At 34.6% G+C, this 21228-nt stretch overlaps 2 protein-coding genes across 7 annotated transcripts in view; one reads left to right on the top strand and one right to left on the bottom strand.

Moving 5' to 3' along the window:
* Positions 1-21228, top strand: part of LOC105227269 (zwei Ig domain protein zig-8) — a 446139-nt gene that overhangs the window by 183395 nt on the left and 241516 nt on the right. The window lies entirely within an intron of this gene.
* LOC105228995 (mitochondrial glutamate carrier 1-like) lies at positions 455-1402 on the bottom strand. Its single transcript, XM_049456153.1, has one exon. The coding sequence runs from the start codon at positions 1383-1385 to the stop codon at positions 477-479; it is 909 nt and encodes a 302-aa protein (XP_049312110.1). The 5' UTR covers positions 1386-1402; the 3' UTR covers positions 455-476.

Below are 21228 nucleotides of genomic sequence, written 5' to 3'. Positions count from 1 at the left end.
GCAGCCAGCACCTATGCAACAGCGATATCTTACCGGTCTATAGAGGATTCTACGAGATTCTTTGAATTATTCGCTCTCACTACAAAGATAGGTCACTATCCGTGGTGAAACTAAAGATTTTGGAGCCCACTGTCAAAGCTCTGGATTCATTGTTGGTAGGATCCTTCCAGTCTACGGTATTACTTAGAAGTTTGTTCTTTCAGTGCTCCACTTATATTGCTGTTCTATCAAATAGATAAGTACTTATTGTTTGTACTGATCAGTGGTCTCAAACTAATCTAAGTAAATCAGTATATATATGTACATAAATAATAGTTATCTGGGCGATTTTCATCCGCAAGAGGAAAAAATGGTATAGCATGACAGTAGCAGGTCCTGAAGATATGGTTATAGATAAATTTAATATACGATTTAAATACGAACAAACACAAAAACTTTTATTTTAACGTTTTCGAACATCGCTGTTATAGAACATTTCATTTAAATAGTTTATCGCATATCGCCTCTCCCACACCCAAGAAGTAAATGGTCTGTACAATGCCATACATGGGTGAGATGACCATAATACGGCACAGTCCACCCTTGAATAGAGCCGTAATACCTTCGTTTCGCCAAGTTTTTACAAAACAATCCATAATGCCATGAAATTCTTGTTCGCCGGCGCGTTTCTTGAGTGCCTGCAATCGTGTTTTCACCACATCGAATGGTGTTACGACAAACGCAGAAGTACAACCGGCAATTAAACCACCTAAAAATGAGACCCACGGTACAGCGTCCTCCGAATTAGCTTTACGCGGTCCCAAATCATTAATGCCAGCGAATAGCGGAAAGTAGATGAGTGAAAATAATATATCGCGAAAAGCCGTTGGTCCTATACCGCGATACAGACCGAAAATACCTCGTTCCCGATACATTTTTGCAAATATACTTCTGGCCGTTATGCGTTCCGTTACGCGTCCGTCTTTGGCCACACGGCCCGCATCTTGTAGCTGGATCTTGATGAACTCCATTGGTGTTGCGACAAGCACCTGGAAGCAACCAGCTGCGGCGCCGGCTAACATCTGGTGTGGCATAGGCAATGATCCGTCCGTTTGCGTTAAATGAAAGCGGAAATAGTCATTGGCTGCAAGTTTAACGGCCTTCTCTGGGCTGACGAGCAGAAAAATAACACTAATGCCGCGATACATGCCCAGTATACCCTCATTGCGTATGGATTTGCGAAAACAATCGGCTATGCTGGTATATTGCTTTTCGCCATTTGGTCCGATTTGCTGATTCTGCAGTCGCGTCTTCACGAAATCCAGTGGATAGACACAGGCTACGCCGGTCATGGAGCCAACGGCTCCATTGATGATTTTCGGCAACAATTGAAAATCTTGTGGCATTTTTGTAACAATTTGTATTTTCGACAATATTCTTTTTCATTGATTTGAAAAGTTTTTTGTTTACAAATACATGATCATGTGTATTTGTTTCAGTGTTGTATTGAAAAAGCTGATTATTCATTACTTTTTAATACCGTCAACAGGGTGTATTAAGTTCTTTACGATATTTGTAAAACCAAAAGGAAACGTCGGAGACCCTATAAAGTATATATCATATATAGTATTATATATTACAATAATCAACGTGAGGAGCTCTTTTGAGTCTGTATATGCGCGAACTTTTCCCTTAGTTTACGAAATATCGATTTGAAATTTTGCACACGTCCTTTTCTCACCACTTCTCGAAACTAGCGATAAATGTGAAGTCCTTGTATGTTCACAATTTTAAAGTATGCAAGTTGAGATTTGGTAAAAAATTCGAGAAAATTAGGACGGTTAGCCGTAACTACTCCTTTAGTGGTAAAAATATACCCAAAATTAAAATTCAACAATTGAATAGAATAATTACTAATGATGTTCTCAATTAATTGCTATAAATTACTACATATGGACGATTATTTCTTTGTTAATATTTATATAAATACTAATAATTTTTATCAAAAATAATTATTTCTAATTTCTCTTTCAGGTAATTCAACGAACAAACATTGACTTTCTTAGTGCTCAAAATTTTAAGGTACTACTATTTAAATATTTTCAATTTAAATATTAGGTATTGTAGGGCTAAGTTCGGATCTAACCGAACATTTTATATTCTTGCAACTTTCATGGATCACAGCTGAGTAAATAATTTCAGGCAATCAATTTTCATTGAAATAACTTACATATTGGCCGATACACACGGCATTAAGTCATCCGAAAGTTCGAAAATCTTTTTATTAGGTACAAGAGGTAAGGGAAGTATTGACCCAATTCAATTAATTTTTGACATTCAGGCATACTATTATTACGAAAAGTTTCTCACTAAAATTCTATTGTATACCTCACACATTGACCGATATTTTCGGTCTAAATAGACACTGGAGTCTACATTTCCGGTAGTTGGAGCTTGAAGACGTTTGTTTGGATCTGGACAACTTTTAGTCATAAGGTGGCATACTTTAAAGGAATTATTAGTGAAAAATTTTATCCAGTTTCATCAAGATATTTTAAGTTTTACTCCAGTTATAAACTGCATGAACATACGGACGGAGGGTAGACAGATAGCTACCCGGATTTCAACGCAGCTCTTCACTCAGGTCATTTAGCTATTTATCATATAAATCTATATCTACTATCTCAAATAGTTTTAGGTAATACATTAAAAGGTGCAAAAGAATAAAAATATTTTTGGTATCATTGTAAATATATCACTACATCATCATATTCGTATTTTTTCCAAATTAAATATGATTTGAATAATGTAGAAATCAAGTTTATCTGCAAAAAATCTTACAATTTAGTTAAGGAAGTGCCAAATATTCTACATATGTAAAGAATAATTATTTCAAGTCATCTTAAGTTTTTACATTAACTACAATTCCCAAGAAATAGAAGTCACTAGCACGACGATGAATATTTTTATAATCTCTATTTATGAAGAAGAGTTTCCGAGCAATTCTATAATTAGTAACAAAAGGCTTTCGAAATAGATAAACCCTTTAAACGTACAACTATAAAATACCAATTTGATTTATTTTTCGCTTTTTATAGCCCATATATATATTCTATTTCCTCAAACTTAAGTGTTTATTATCAAATTCATTCTATGATCTCATCAAGATAAGTAGTATTTATACTACTGTTAAGCTATGATTATTTTTTTAGGCTAATCTTCGTAAACACGTAATTGTGTTTAATTTTCACCGTCCTTTGCCCACTTTGGGATTAAAATACCTCGCTCATAGGCTGATTGAATTATATCACCATAGCTTATGACATCCTTATGGGTTATTATTAGCCAAAATGCTGCTATAAAAACCACAATTGATAAAATTGTAATTGATTGCCTCAAAAACATTTTATTTTACGTGAAGAATACTTATTATTAACAAGGATATAAATAGTTAGTTAGAAAAATCTGACTGAAGGTAATTGAGGGAGCGCCAAATTTAATTGAAATTTTACATACTCGTATAACTAGAAACCCAATTCTAAACAATATTAGGTGTTTTTCTTTGTAAAATTTTCTCTATGCAGAAAATTGAACCACATCTAATATTTCCATAAAGGGATTTTTGTGCAAGCTGACTTAAAACCATCAACATTTTTTTATACCCTGAACAAAATATATTAAGTTTGTCACGAAGTTTGTAATACCCAGAAGCAAACGTCTTGGACCCTTTATATTATGGTTGTCAAAAAAGTCTTTATATATGAAATAAATGATCACCGAGCCGATTTAGCCTTGTCCGTTCAGATGCATAGCAAGATTGCTGCGAATTTCTGGATAATCTCGCTGATTGAATTGTCCGTGTTTATTGGGCCAACCGGTTCTTTTACGACGGTGCGCTCTCGTTGCCAACTAATACATTCTAAGAATGTATGTTCAGCGTCGTTCTCTGTCTCACCGTTGTATAGGCATAACAGATCTTCGACTTTTTCCATTCTGTGAAGGTACTTTTTGAAGGATCCACGACTGTACATCAGCTGGGTTGTGTAAAAATTGACTTCACCATATTTATGACTTGTCCATAAGTTTCGACCTTTTATTAGTCTGGCCGTCTGTTTGCCGCGACTCTAATTCTTTCATCATTGTTGCCATTGTGCTATTGTATCTTTCTCAAATAATTTTTAAGGAAAAGACAAAATCGCCTGTACTGTTAACTTATATATATTAGTCACTGCAAAATATATATATTATAAGAAGTGAAATAAATTTGATTTTGAATTTTTGCTATTTAAGCTCGTCTGGTCGCAGCTCCGTAAAAAATTACACTGATTGTTAACATAAGCAGATGTCTCTTTTCTTGGCTGGGGCTTCCTATTTTGGCAATTGACTGCTCAGTTGGAAGGTGAGCCTTTCTTGCGGCGTGCTGGATTTGTACCCTGAAGGGTAGTCTGGGGTCCAGTCTTATGCCTAGATAGTTTAATGCTTTGTGTGCGGCTTTTACACTTTCAATGACGCATTTGTAGCTCCTAGAGTTGATCTGCCTGTCCTTTTGACTATCTATCTGTATATTGGTATATAAGGAACTATAGTTCAGTTTTTGAGATATTGATATGAATAATTGCACAAGTCCTTTTCTCTCCACGAAGCTTCTCGTTTATAAGAATCTCTGTTATCGCACTACTATAGCATATAGATATCGTATAAACTGATAGATCAGAAAGAGCTTTTTTACGGAAAACTGTTTTATATTCACAGAATTTGGCATGGATTGTTCATGTCAAGGATACAATCTTCGAATATGACGGCCATAGCATGTAGCTGCCATTTACAGTAAGCAGTCAAAATCACAAAATCAAGGCAGAAAGTATGAAATACATTTTTTAAAGGGCATAGTGCTGTCGAAGTTAATGCAGCTTTGTGTGTGCTTTTTTTTTTGCTTTAAGCTGTATACATAGTTTCATAGAGGATTTTTTCCCTTAATTAAATGAGATGTTTTATTAAAAGGTGGAAGTTTTCCGTAAAAGAAGTTCGAGTCATATTTATGACGTATATAATGTAAATCAAAACAATACACTTTACCAAAAATGCAGTAGGTCGGTTAGTTATTTTTCTTTTCTACTTAGTTATTTGTACTTAACTTAATTTTCTTTCTGAATTTTCTTTATTACTTCATGACATGCATAGAAAAACTGTAATTATTTTTAGGGAAGTTTTCAAATATTGCCGTTATGCTCAAAAATATTCAAATGTTAATAAAATATAAGCAACTGCGGCACATAGTTTTGTTTGTTGTGTTATATGTATTCAAGTATGTTTGTAAGTAGCCCGATTCATTATGTGTTTCACTCACGTAACCAATTTAGGAATTCATTTTTCTTTTCAATCAATACTATTTATATGTTCGTGGTGTAAGTGTATTGGCTGAAGTGTATGATTTTTGATGATTTCATTATGCTGTTAATATATTTGCGCTTGGCTAAGCCAGAAAGCAAAAGTCATAACCCATTGCCAGAGGCAGTTGCTCATACTACATTAATATACTATGTACAATACTTTATACACTAGCTATATTTATAAATGTATGTATATATATGTTGTAGTGTATAAATAAACTTAGTGCGTAGGTTTACGTCATGTGCTGAAACGTACGCGGCTTCCTTTAGTAAGTCACGAAAGTTTGGCCAAGTTTCAGCGATGACAAACATTGAACAAATGTTGCCGAAAATATTATGACGTTATGTTGGCAATATGTTGCCAGTTAATTGTGCAAAACACACATGCCTACACTAACATATGTATCTGTATGTGTGAGGGTAGTTGTAATAGTTTATGGCAAAACGTAGAAGTTAGTGAACGAAAATTGGTTATTAAGTAGATGCCTCAAATGTATACCATAAGTATAGTTCTATATATATATACTATCTATATTTGTTATGCAAGTGTGTGGAGGTTATGTCGCCAAAATGACGTTTCTTACGTAGTCGATAGACGTGTATTTCCGTTACGAGCAGCGCGCGGCTGAAACTAGCAATAACTTGACGAAAGTGGGGTGAGTAGACGTAAGAAAGCGACAAGTGTTGAGTGCGTGGCAAGAGAACAAAAAAACCAAAATGGTGGAAATATATTGAAAATGCAGATATACAATATACAACGATAGTAGTTGTTGGTGAATACGCAGTTTAATAATACGACGCAGCGCTATTAATAATATACGCGCTCGTAAGCATATATCTATTATTGGCTTTAGTGTGCCTTAAAGCGCAACTCATTGCTTATGCTACATACTTATCTATACATACACACACAAACACACCTATATGTAATTAACGTGTTTGTGCGCATCCGTAACTGTGCTACAAGTGTTGGTATGTGCGATTAAGTTCCTGCCTTGCCGGAAGCAGCTACTTGCACATTATTAATAAACACTTTGCCAAGACAACAACAACAAAAGAGACAGCAAGAAGAAGTAATAAAGTTGGCTTGCGTACAAGTCAGGAAATTGAAACGGCGTAGGATGAGTGAGCGAAGTGATAGGATTTTCCCGGTGAATGAACCGAACGTCGAGGCAAACAAATGAAGTGTTGTGCCTACTGTGCGGCGTGATGTGCGAAAATAAATTGCTGTCAAGTTTGTTGGTATGTGTAATATACTTAACATAGCTGTGAAGGATGGATTCACATTTTTACATATGTATGTGTTTGGCATACTGGTGTTGTGTAGCGTTTTGATGAATCAATGACAGAAGTGTCACTTGCAGCATTCACATGTGACAGCTCGAAGCAACTGTCGCTGACAATGAATGGGTGAGGCATACATATGTACATATGTGGACGCGTGTGTTGAGTACATACATATGTATGTATATAGATTCGTATGCTAGTCTTGTGTGAGGATTTGTATATACAGACGTATGGTAGTAGTATATTAGTTATTTATATTTACATATATATTAATATTTCTATTGTTCGACAAATATGAAATACTGATTAATTTTGATTTGACTTCGAAATTATCACGAACCATTTATATTTTAGCATTTTATTATGCTCTATCCAAGGAACCATATTTTTAATAACTATTATTTGGAAAAAACATACTAATTTTAAAAATAACGCATCTGGAAAAGTTAAAAAATTCACTCGATCCCTTCGATAATCCTTATCATCAGATGCAAATCAAGTTAGTGAATACCGAGCTAAAGCGTTTTCATCCATTCGGGCGACATGACCCAGTCAGCGTAGCCACGCTCCTCTCTCTCGATTCGTTGAACTATGTCAGCGGCGTCGTATATCCCATACAGTTGATAGTTTGATCGACTGCGCTATTCGCCGTTGCCAATGTGTAAGGGACCATAAATGTTTCGTAGAACCTTTCTCTCCAAAACGGGTAACGTCGACTCATCAGATATTGTCATCGTCTATGTCTCTGTACCATATAGCAGGGCGGGAATAATGAGTGACTTATAGAGTTTGGTTTTTGTTCGTCGAGAGAGGACTTTATTTCTCAACGGGCTACTTGATTGTGACGACTGTATGTTTGATGATTGGAGATATTTCATTTTGCCCTCGTTCACTACCAGATACATTTGCTTCGCTTCCTTATCCATTCTGGAGAAAGTTGAACTAACGGTGCGGTTGTTGAGACCAATAATGTAAATATCATCGTCGTATGCCAGCAGTTATACACTCTTATAGAATATTATATCTTCTCTATTCAGTTCTGACTCTAAAATTTGTTTCTTCAGAAATACATTGAAGAATTCGTGGACAGTAGTTAGCGCAGATTGTGGGGTCTCTTTATTTATGGATTGGAATAAAACACACTTAAATTCGGGTATGCTTTCGTCCGATCATATTCTTAAAAAAAAAACTGATGCAGTTCTTTGCCGGCGTTTTTGAATAGCTCGGCCAGAATTTGTTGTTCTTTAGTAGGGCTATTGCTATTCGAACTTCTTCTTGGTCGGGTAATAGGACGTCTACTCCATCGGCGTCGATTGGGGAATCAGATTGTTTTCCCTGCCTTTCAGCAGACTGGAGAAGTGTTCCCTCCACAATTTCAGTAAACTTTGGGCATCATTCACTAAATTACTTCTGGGGGTTTTACAAGAGGACGGTCCGATCTTCTGTTAGTCGTCGCTTTTTGTACTGACGCGTTTCGTCTGATGCTGTAAAAACAAGTTGGAATACTATGCCTTTTCTAGAAACCGATCTTTAATTATAAGAACTTTGGTATATAATTTTTGGTCTCAGAACAGTCAACTGCAACGTGAATGGCCGCCAACCACACTTTGTAAAGAAAATTAGATTTGTCTAACTCAACCGCTTTGATCGAGTATTTTAGTGCCTAGGAGTTATTACAAAATCTTTTGGGCATACAGTACTCCAATGCCTCCATGTCTGCCGCTGGACAAAAACATATTTATTATCACAATCCTCAACACCTACATACATATATTCGAACATCGCTGCCACAGTAAAAAAATTTTAATTCCTCTGCCATCACTCCACTTCAGCGAGTTCAAAGCTCTCAATAAGCCACTTTCATTCATTCAACTTTGACGAAGTTATTTGCTGCTACCACTTGATATACTTTTCCATTCTCTCAAATCACTTTTGAAGTGGCTACCTGTCTGGGGCACAAATGAAAAATGAGTCGGTGGCAGCTACGTATCTAACAGAGCGAGCAACCATCAATGTATATCTATATATATACACTCAAATTTTTATAAGCACAAAATTTATACGCATACATACATCTACCGTTATTGATAGGCAGTTTGTGCGGTAAATTTATGCGCCACATTTAAGTGCTGGAAATTGGTTCACTGAGGTGAATCTTTGATGAACTTAATGCATGCAAACAGAAGCACCGACCGCCAGCGGGAACGGCAGTGGTGGCAACGTCAGCAATAGGCAGCTTGCGTGATATACTTCGGTTAGTATGTATGGCCTAAGATTAATCAATAGAGTACATTCGGGTGTTGGGTATGTACCATAAGTACAAAGCTTTGTGGTTAAAAAGCAATTTTTGTTGAGTGGAAATTCCGTTTGAGTGTCTGCGTCTGTAATCGTCGCAATGAAGCGCAATATTTTTTCGGCTCTTCAAGTACAGATTGCGAATCTCTATTTGTATAGCATAAATCAACAACATATTCATATCTATTCGTATAAGGCAGTTATATTTTTTGGGTGAGTGAGGATTTTTAATACAAATATAACAAAGGCTTTGATTCTTTTTTTTAATTTCGCCTCAAACATTTCATTTTACAATTATATTTCGAAATCTCTTGACAGAATATTTGGAGGAATGAAGAGGTCGTAAATCATTTTACTTACTTTTCATTAAGGTGATTTAAATTCTTCACCGATTTCGAGTGCTTAGTTCGGCATGTACATATGCCAAATGTATTTTCATAGACCTTAAAATTGATATTTTGGATAAGACATGGATCCTTTTTTACTTTTCTTTTAGCAGATACACTCTGAATTATTGAATTCTTATGCTTTTCTTGTTGCGGCACAGATGTCGGGACGATGTGCCATACGTTTTAAAAGCGGTAGGGGGCAAAAAGTTTTGTGCAAATTATTAAAGGTGTATATTTTCCACCAATCCAATTCCAATGAAGAACCGAGGTGCATGCTGCTTCGATATCTTTCATCGGCTTTTTCGGGCAAGGAAACAAAAAAAATGCCGTCCTTGATTAGGTAGCTGCTCACAAGAAAGGCGGTGTGAGCCGGGGCGTTGTCCTGGTGCAACTTCCAATCGACTGCGATGTCTTGTCGGACCCGATTGATCCTTCGTTTAAGTTTCTTAGTGTCTTTCAAGTAAAACTTGGCAATAACGGTTTGTCCAGGGGAACAAATTTATTTCATTTTTATTTATGGTGGACGTTGTCTTTGATGTGAAAAAAGGCAATAAGCATCATTTTCATTTTGAGTTTGCTCATTCTTCTGGTCTTCATCAGCGACCTCTTCCTTGGTCTCCAAAAGTGCCTGGTGCCACCAAAACACACCACTTCTTGCTAAAGCAAGATCTGGGTAAGCCTGCTTGATCATATTAAAGGTCTCTGTCGCAGATTTGCCAACGAACGCTGCATTTTAGGCTTGCACCACTCACAAAAACATGTCGCGCGAAAATGTCTGTAACCTGACTCTCCAGGTGCTCGGAAACAACTGATCAGCCGCTCGTTCGTTAGCTAGGAACGTCCTGTACCGAATCCAGTCGGTCCCGTTAAGCTCCTAGGTACATAATACTTGGACCCCAGTACCTATAGTTGACTTTTTACCGCCAATATGAGATATATTCAGGCAAAATCATTTACTGGTAATGATATATCTGTGTGACAAAAGTGGGTTGAATCGTGTCCATATTTCTCTTAGCTCCCATATATCTAACAAAATGAATTTCAAACTTTCAGGTGCCGTTATACCCCATATATAGCTTATTACTTGAGTCATCTAAATGAAAATTACAGGGGGTGTTTTACTAATACCAGTGTGTCTTTGTGCATAAAATAAACATATTGGCCGAAAACTTGACCTAGCTCCACGCAACTAATATCAGAATTTTCGAACATCCGGCTAAGCCTGCTTGATTTTATTCCATATGATTGCTTATTGTACTATGTGTACTATGTGAGATTTATGAAGGCCAGGGAACATTTTTTACTATGTGGCATGTTAATAGTAACTATGTGGTATTAGCCAAAATTGATGAAATCGGGTCGATTCAGCGCCCAACGCCCAATTGCCATTTACTACTTATATTTAATGATTTTTGTTTTTATAATAAACCCTTAGTCGAATAGATCGGTTAGTGTATGAGTAAATTATAATTTCTTGGATTCCGGTTGACGTTTTGCACCTTAAGGTATTTATCTGGTTTTGGTTCTTGAAATTACAAGTATATAAGATGTTCGGTTGCATTCAAACTTAACCCTTCCTTACTTGTTTCATATCACTTGGCAATACCCTCTTAGGCCAGCGCAGAGCCTTTGAAGATGGTAAAAATGTACGAATCATGATGCATTAAAACTTATTGGAAAAAAAGGTAAAATAACAAACATGAAAGGATGAGAAAAGGAAGGGGAGAGTGTGAATGATTTTTAAGGGTTAAGACTTAAAGGGTTTGTTTCTATATCCCCTAAGACTACGACTACCATGGAAACAACAGAACTGACGTTTTAGGTAATAAAAGATCTACAACTTTCATGGCGATATTTTTATTTATTATCATTATTTTCACATAATACCAAAATTTAAGTGAAAAATTCACATTACCCAGTTTTTACGTTTCAAAATTTTAACTTGTACAAGAATTTTTTTCTAACACGATATTTTTTGCTAAATTAATCTTTTCATATCGAAAACATATATTAATTTTTGTGCTTTAATATATCTATTTTTCCCCTTTCTATAACCTAATATCGCAAAACCGAGAATATATGAAAATTGTCTCATTAAAATGTCAGCTTTTATGTTTACCTTTTAATTTTTCTGCCGCATGCGGAATATTAGTTTAGTTCGGATTAGGTCTGCAAAATGTTGTATAATGAAGAAAAGTCATTGAAATGTTAAAATTGTCTAAACCCATTTTTTAGAACAACATGATCGCAAGAGAGTAGTGGTGGACCAGAACAGGGTCTGTTTGGAACAAGTCTAATTTTTGGCAGTACCTTCCATAGAATTTAGTCTATGTTGGTATTCTACTACAACACATTTGTGAGTGTATTAGTGTGAAATAATCTCACAAACTCAGATCACCAATTTGCCTGCTCAAACTCAGTTTAGCTGATTTTTACTAATTTCTAGATTTTTTTACTCTTATATTCTTCTTTTTCCTTTTTAATTTATTCGATTCAACAGAATTTCTGGCACAAAAATTTGTGGTATTGTAAGTGCTCCTTGTGAAATGAAAGCACAAAAAGGCAAAGGCACACATACATGGGCAAGCAAATAATTGCCGACGTGTAAGCAATTTGTTAATGTATGTGTGTATATATAGTTATGTATATATGTATATGAATGTGTACGTTTGCTATCTGCAGTTTGTGTCAGATTTGCGATTTTTTCAGATCCACTCTTGTTCTAAGACCCATAAATAGAGGTTTTTATGTATTCTGTCTGTCTGTTGCCTGCAATCGAAGGCTCTACAAGAGCGCCTATGTAGGACTTCATGGAGGGAGCGTGAGAGCGTGAGTGGGCACTCAACCACAAAAACTCTTAACACATGTGTGCAAATCTAACAGGCATTACAAATACACACACATATACACCTACATTTAACTGAGTAAGTGTGTATTAGGCATGTGCCCGTAAGAGGATACACATGAAAGCACGCACTCAATCTTACTTAGAGCTTTTCTTCTTTTTGTTTCATTGTCGACACATTTTTCCGCATATCAACCTTTTCGATGCCTTTTCCAATTGACCTGCAAATGAGTGTGCCGTAGGGAAAAAAGCGAAAAAACGACAAAAAAAAAAAACAAAAGCTGTCAGTCGGCTATTATTGGCTTGGTAATTTTTTTCTTCGTGCCCCGCTTTGTTCTAACTGTTTATTATGGGCATGTGTGGGCTTTTGTGTGTATACGTGACACTCTCATGCTTTCACATGCTCACTAAAAATTAATTACACGCACGTTATTAATTGGTATGTGCTAATAGGATAATGTATGGCTTGAATAATTTTCATGCTCATTTTCATATGAGGACAAAAATGTTACGCCACAGATCCCTTTCTATTAATTTAAGCGCATTAGAAGCTGATATGGAGATATGGGCAAAGTACCTTTTCTGAATTTTTTTGTTGCATGAACAAATAGCATTAAAATCACTAGCTCAATGAATTTACTTGAATTTATTGCCTTATTTATACAAGGATTATTATTTATAAAAGTGCCACATGTATCCACGCGTAAATTTATATAGTATGTACATACATAATATAATATACATGTATTAATATTATGTGTTATATATGTATTTATTTGCTTCAATATACATTTTTTTATCCTAGAATTAACTCTCCCCATTATCGTATAATTTACGATATTTAATAATTGGTCCATAAATAATGTGATAATTGATATTACTTATAACATTTTAAAATTTATATTATGTAATTGAATTAAATCCTGTTCACTTCATCGTTTAAATTAAAAAACAATAAAATTATATATTTTTCGTAGTTGCCGCTTGCTCTTACAATTTCGTTAGTTGTAATATGGTTCTTCGTTTGCTTCAGCTCAAATTAATAGACCAAACCTGGCATATAACTTTTCTTTACTGTCCAACATTAACCAAATACTCAAAATTCTCAAATTTCTATATGCGTCAATGAGTTGCTTTTCAATGCCTTTCTGACTACGGAGTTGTATAAACTACTATACATAGAAGCAGAGAGAACGATAATAAAAAATAGTGCGCTCTGAAGCCGCACGGCTTAACAGATTAACTCGCTTTTCCACAGTGCTACGAGTCCTATAGAAAAAAGTTGTGGTGTAAAGTTATAGATAATGAAAAGATCTAACAATTTTAGATAGTTTTTTCACATAACTTCAAAATTGTTTAGTAGAATTCAAGTGTCCAAGTTTTTAGGTTTTTTAGTTTTGTCTTGTACAGACAATTTTCTCTTTTAAGAAATTTTGTGCAAACCATTCTTTTTATGTCTCAAGCACATTATATATATATATTTTTTTTAATATTAAGGAGAAAACTTATTTTGACTCAAAGTAGAAAAAACCATCCATTTTCAAAAAACAAAAAATTTCCAGATCAAAATGATAGATTTTTTCAAAAAACCGGTAAGCTCTGTGACTGTTGGCAATTTTACTTTCTGATGTTAAAAAACACAGGTGCATGCATTCTGACGGTAAATAGTCATTGAAAGTGTATAAATAGTCCATCTTGGACCCTATCAAACGATTTAAAGCTACTTGTTGTACCCTTGCACATGTTGTTACAAAGGATAACATGCTGATGAGACGAGTTGAGATCCGAGTCACTGTCTGTTTGTTCTTCAGACTTGAGTAATAATTGAGATAACCTTATGAAACTTGATACACATATTTCTTAGCAAACAAGTGGGAACGAGTTCGTAGATGGGCATAATCGGACCACTGCCGCGGCAACAAAAATAAGACATAATACTACAATTTGGCACAGGGGATCGATTAGGACTAAATCTGGTAAAAACTTTTACCGACAATGTGAATATGGTTGAAATCGAATTGTAAGTCCACCTTATCCACATTACACAACTAAACGCGAGATGCAACAATAACCAAATGGATCAGAGACATTAAGTTTTACATTAAAGGTGATACAATAGGCTTTTGTTGGTGCCGGGTCGAAATTAGACGATGGGCGCGGACGCGGGACGACCGTTCGCATTAATGAGATATTGTTGATGACAGGAGATATCTCGTCTTGCTCTGCCAGATCCATTTGCTTTGCTTCCTTGTCCAGTCTGGAGAAAGGAGAAACTAACGGCGCGGATGTTGAGGTCAATGAAATCAATATCATCGGTATCGCTAGCATCTGTTCACTCTTATAAAAGTTGTACTTGCTCGATTAAATTCTGCAGCTCGAATTATTTTCTCCAGCAGCAGTTTGAAGAAGTCGCACTATAGGGAGTCGCCTTGTCTGAACTTTTGTTTGGTATCGAGCGACTCGGAGAGGTCCTTTCCGATCCTGACGGAGCTTTTGGTCTTGCTCTACGTCAGTTTACACAGCCGTATTAGTTTTGCGGGGATACCAAATTCAGACATTGCGGCATAAAGGCAGCTCTTTTCGTACTGTCGAAATCAGCTTTCTGACTAAGAAAGTGGCAAAGATTTCTCTTAGCTGTTGTGCAGGATCAGTGGATTCCATTTGACTTAAAAAATACTTATTTTCACTATTAGTTGTTCATCCAGACAGATCAGGGTGATCATAAAATACCACACTGGTTTTTAATATAGTAAATGAAATCACTGAAGCAATAAATTAATTTCTTGAAAGATTATATAGTAATATTCCCTTTTAGCTTTTGGCAATTTCTGGATCACTTCGATTATAATTTTCATAAGACAAATAAATATGCAAAGTGACGCATAATTGTGTGTCTTTTACCAGGCTAGTCAGACTCATTACACCTAATAGGTCTATTAGTCACACACACGAAGTCACATGTCAAGCTTATCCACAATGTTTTCTCTTTCAACGAAAGTATTGTTTTTGGCTTCTTATAAAATGGATAATTGCTTTCTTTGGAATTTCATCATGTGGAAAATTGTTTTGAAATTTAATCAAATTCAGGCAGGCTGTGTGCAATAAGACTATACAATAATTAAATAATCAAACTAAACCGGCGGTGAGGTAACAAGTACTTTAGATCACGACAGAAAGTAACGGGCATCTTTAACATATCATTAACTCCACTTTTTATATATTTATCAATTGTTTTTTTACTCATAGAAAATTAAGAATAATCAAAAAAAAAAACTGACCAAATTATAGGTCTCTTTAAAACATCAAGTGTTATATTCGTGACAGTCTAGTTGTTAAAAGACCAGCTCCAACTTCCACTTTCGAGCCATCCGTATAGGTGTTTAGAGTATAACGCGTAGCTAACATACCTTTACGCCAACCATATTTGTCTTTATTTACTTTGAACCTTCTTTCCCAGTTAAAGGATGTTGTAGTCGGTGTTTGCCCAACCACCCGAGGATTCTACATGTAAATTCTCTTGCAGCCAGCAGTCGTCCTGTCAATTTTTTTTGCATTCCGCTTGGTGGATTCCCGTAAGCCTGTCTACCATACCACAGCACCGTAGAGTTGAATTGGTCACACAATAGCTGTGTAGAGGGGGAGAGGCCCCAGGTTTCAAGATCAAGGAATTATTAGAATATTCCACTGATATTTTATTTTATATTCTTCTGAAATTGGAAGATTAAAGATTATTTTAGCTCATTGATAAAGTCAAATCTTTTACTCAATCGCCGAATCTAAGATTTTTTTTTAAAGTGACAAACGATAATGAGACATTAAACTGTAAATTTTATGATCTTCGGCACCCAGCAAAAACTATAACATCTCCTTCTCATACCAAATTTCGTAGCAAAGGAATTATTTTGAGAGTCACACTCTACAAATTATGACTAGGCACAAGGCCTATGAGTAAAAAGTGAAATAAGCAAACAAAATAACACAAATAAATCCTCGAAGGCATTTCCTTTTTTCTGCATCGAATTCCGAATAATGCCATAAATTATCGACTGCGAACTGTTTCAACAAGCCGAACTGAAATAAAACTACTACCACACTGGTCACTTGTGCATACAAAGGCATTATTATTATTATTATTAATATGGTGGACAACATGCCGTAACGCAAGCCCATTGTGCCAACATAGCCGGGGACGTAACACACATAAATATCGCAAGCGATGATAACTCATTTTTATGCGCCAGTCTGCCCTCGCACAATCGGATATATACAAATATGTATGTATGTGTAGGTGCGGGTGACCATATCTACAAGCGTGCAGCGCTATTAATTAATTTATGACACATAAAACAGCAGCTTTACACTCCCTCTTAACACACGCACACACACGCACTCATAGTTATTATTAAATGTTGGTATTTATGTTTTTGCAAGTTCGTCCCATAAAGGCTTAATTGTGTTTAGTTGGTCATTTTGGTATTTAATACTTGTGGGTGTTTTTGCTGATGCTTCACTGAAATTAACAGCAATTTGTGATAACGGTTTTTCAGTTTATCTGCGCTCGTATGTGCCTTTTTAGCGTTATTTATGATAGGGTGTTTATGCCACATAAACTTTTTCATCTGCCACGATTTTATATTTTTGTTTTTATTTAAGAAGGATTTGTGAAATTTAAATTTATAAACAGTTTATATATAATTTATGGATTTTTTAAACTCTTACTTGCTTAAACAAATTTGAATGAATAAGTTCTTATATTAAATACAATTGGTTGACAAACTCTCACTTTTTCGTTTCTTTTTAATTTTATTAAATTTAATAAATTTCGTTTCTTTTTAATATATTATTTTCAAGGGGTTAGGGAGTTAAAATATACTGTTGGTAGAACAGTGAAGAAAAGCGCCTTTTTCAAAAATTTGTTTCTGATACAAAAGTGAAACATTTTATAAAAATTTTGTATTGTTACATATACACACTATTAACAAAGAAACTCTGAAAATTCGCGAGAAAAAAACCTTTCCAAAAAACTCCTTATGCAAGTAGGATCATCTAAAGTGAAAAAATACGTGTTTTAGTGAAAACCTAAACTTAGATTTAGACGAAGGAAAAAAACCTGAACCTGAACCTGAGATAATTTTACAAAACAATGAAAATTCCAGTGAAAATTTCGCAAAATTTTTTTCAAATAGTTGTAATCGAAAAAAAAGTTTTTAATCTAAGTCTTTGAGAATCATATCCCAAATACCTGTGTAAAATTTCATGAAGATCCGTTGAGTAGTTCTCGAGAAATTTAGCCAACCACTTTCTAAAACACAGTTTCAAGAAAAACGCGTTTAAAGACGGCGCACTTAGCCATGTTACCCGTTAAAAACTTTTTTCTCGGAACCGTCCTTTACAAATCGGTCACTCACCTCACAGTAATGCTACTTAGTGAGCGTTTTATTTTTATTGCAGATTTTTGAAAAAAAAAAAAAATAAATAGAACCTTGTTTATATTGGGTTGTTAACTAAATGATTTCGATTTTTATTGAAATTTAATAAGGTGTTTATTGTGTAAAAAATTTTATGAAGATATATATTTTCGACTTTATAAGGCTATCTTGAAGCCTGTGTGGACCTATGGTATCCAGTTATGGGGTACTGCAAGTCAATCAAATATTGAAATCATTCAACGATATCAGTCCATCACTCTTAGACTTATAATTGACGCCCCTTGGTTTGTGGCTAATGATCAAATACATAAAGATTTAAATATTAAATACGTTAAAGAAGAAATAAAAAGTATAAGCACAAGGTATGTTGAGAAGCTATATGGTCATGAAAATGTTCTGGCAATAACTCTACAGGATAATAGCGATACAACTCGAAGAAATCACGTTTTAGATATACCTTTTAGAGATTAAGCTTTGTAAATATTGTAAATAAACTCTTAATTATAGAATTTTGAATATAATAGTTGTTCTCACTAGAGTTCATCTATTTCTGTTATAATATTATATATTTTGTTTTTAACTAATTTACTTATTGTCTAATTGATAGATTGTAAATAAATAAATCAAGAAAAAATATATACATATATATATATATATATATATATATATATTTACCTATTTTGCGGGCAAGAGATTGATTCTGCGTTCAAGAAATGCTTGAACCTTGCAGGCAAAAAACTGACTCAAAGGGTTTTTAGCATCGTGATTTCAGCTGAGTGTTCTCCCATTGAAAAAATTTTGCAAAGGCCGAAACAAGTAATATTCCGAATGTGACAAGCCTGGAGAATATCACCCATCATAGGGTAGCACATCCAATTCAAACTGCAAAAACTTCCAGCGAGTCATTAAACTTGTTTGAGGTTTTTCATTATATTGGGGGAACACTACACCTTTTCTATTGATCAATTCTGATCTCTTCTGTTTGAGTTCACTTAATTTTTCCAGCTGATCACAATACACTTCAGAATTAATCGTAACTTACATACTTTGCCCCGTCTTCTGACCATGCTGATCGTTCTTCGATCAATGCATGATTCAAACTGATTATTTGTTGTCTGTAGCGATAAGAAATTATTTCTTGAAATTGAAAAAGTATAATGACATTTGTTTAATGACTGTAAGGACATGCCAACCAAACAGAAAAAATTAAGACTCGTTCACAACAAATGTTCCTTACCTACATTTTTACCGGAACACTGGTTATAGTTATAGTTTCTCCACTACTGCAGTGTTTTCAGTCTTCTCAGTCAATGAAACATAAGAATTTCCCTACTGGAAGATATTGTCCGTTAAATGATCAGCGATACAAAAATATCAAAAATTAATAAAATGGCGATTGTAAGGTCCTTAATGGAGAACTATATACTGAATATAAAAAAAAAATTAAATCACTTGTCTCCGAGTAGTCACTCCAAGAAAGTTGAAAAATTTCAGTTTTAAGAATAATCCGTTTAAAGATAAATTGTTGGAGCTGCTTCAACTGAGCCCCTTTATTTTGGAATGCTGTAACTCAAATTCTCTCTATTTGTCTCTTTGAATATCTTCCATAAAATTGGAAAATTTGTCTCCCAATACATAATAAACATTTTAAGCAAAAATTGATAGGAAACTTGCTGTGAGATTGCCGACAATTGCCGTAGTTCAAGGTTCGCTCATATTTATTTGCCGTTATTATTGCGTTAATATGTGTATAATTTTATGTAAATTAATCTCTTATCTTCTATCTTACATTATCTGCCATAAAATTCGTCCAATTTATTGTATACCTAGGATTTTCTTTCCAGCGGTGAATTTAATTTTGTTAGTCTTTTAGCTGCCGAAAAATGCCTGCGCTTACCACTAACTAAATATTGCCTCTCTGCTCTCCATTCACAGCCGAATAAATAATCTTATTTCACCGCTATTGAAGCAGCAAATGCCAAAATTCTTATCTAAATATTTTCACACAATTACTGAGGTTTCTTTATTATTACAATGATTATTTTTTGCCTACATATTTATGCATCGGTATCTTTTCCTCGCATGCAAATGCAAATTTTATAATTTTCTTCTACTATTTGTAGGGTCCATTATTTATTGAAGAAGTTGCAAATTGAATTTTGCGTATGGAAATGTTGCGGTTGAATAATAAAATTTCTGTCTTTATTGCCAACGTGTTCGTGCTGGTATTAAAGTATGCGTGTGCGTATACGTAACATTGTAAAAATGCAAATTTACATGCCGAAATGTACTCACTTAAGTATGTGCTTTTTTGTAGTAGCTGGCAGAAATATACAGACGTCTTTACTTGCATTCCTTGTGGTTGTCTGCTGCTTGCGGTAAACTATTCAGTTAACATCTTATAAAATGTGTGTGTGTGTGTGTGTATGTGTTTGTAATAAATTCATTCATTCATGCTGCAATTTTAAAGATATTTTCAGAATGTTTGGTTTGAATTAAGATAAATTACAATTTTAGACTATAAATCAATTAAGTGAAGCAAATTGCAAGTGGCAATAAATTAATGGGAAATTTAGTATCCTTTTGCGCAGTAGTTCAATGTAATGCAGTTATGTCTGTGGGTTGCTCAATTAAATTCGTTAAACAATTTTGTGCTTTTCACTGTAAAATAAACAATAAAATTTTGTATATCAGTTTGGAAAGAAATAATCGTCTAAAGCAATAGCTGTCATGCAAATGAAACAATCGGAAGCGAGGGCTTGCATGGAATGCTTTGTATTGGGGAAGTATGACAGCTTTGATGAAATCGAGGTTATTTTTTTTATTTTTTTCTTTATAGTATATGCATTTCTTTATATCTCTATACCAATATGTCTACATAAAGAGGCGTTTTTTCCTAACTCATTAGCCAAATTCCATTCTTTAACAAAAAAAATTAAAAAACTGAGCTGGAACTGCATCGTCGCTCTTTCATATACTCACCTGACAGGAAGTTTACGAAATTTTATTTCCATAGCAATCATTTGAAAAGCCTCTTGCTTTTGCCAATTGCCCAATAGTGTGCCATAGTAGTAGTAGCTAAATAACACTTTGTCCTTGGCACAGTTCACCTTCTAGAAAAAAAAGTAAATTTAAAATGATTCCCCAACATCCGTTAAATTGCAACAAATGTCAACCATATTTACTTTTTCCACAATTTCGCCCCCAATAGATAGCTCACACAAAAAAGTAACGAAATCGAATACATCAAAATGTTGAAGTAGAAAAGCGAAAACGGAAATGCAGCGACACAAAAAAAAATTTCATGGACAAAGTTCACTGAATATTGTTGTTTTGGTTATTTATCGATCTGTGTGACATACATAACTGTGAATGTCGCTGGCGCATATTTCACTCACCTAATTCGAAATTTTGACATTTTGTTGCACCTTGTTTTCCAACAATTCGCATTTTGTAGCAAGCACGACTTGTCTGTTTTTTTTAATTTTATTTTTATTGTGTTTTTATTTTTGTATGTTATCATTATACGCATTTTTTTGCTGTGTGTGTTTGCTTACATAGCTGCCGGGTGAATTTTTTAACTGCTTTGTGATTTTTGCTGCTCCCTTTTTCAA

This window comes from Bactrocera dorsalis, chromosome 4, assembly GCF_023373825.1.
Source record: "Bactrocera dorsalis isolate Fly_Bdor chromosome 4, ASM2337382v1, whole genome shotgun sequence".
In the NCBI taxonomy this organism is placed as follows: Eukaryota; Metazoa; Arthropoda; class Insecta; order Diptera; family Tephritidae; genus Bactrocera; species Bactrocera dorsalis.
The sequence above is the reverse complement of the archived record's forward strand: the minus strand, read 5'-3'. Positions and strand labels throughout refer to the sequence as shown.

Bases quoted from the DNA above. Each gene is read 5' to 3' on its own strand.
- LOC105228995 (XM_049456153.1), bottom strand. From the start codon at position 1,385: ATGCCACAAGATTTTCAATTGTTGCCGAAAATCATCAATGGAGCCGTT.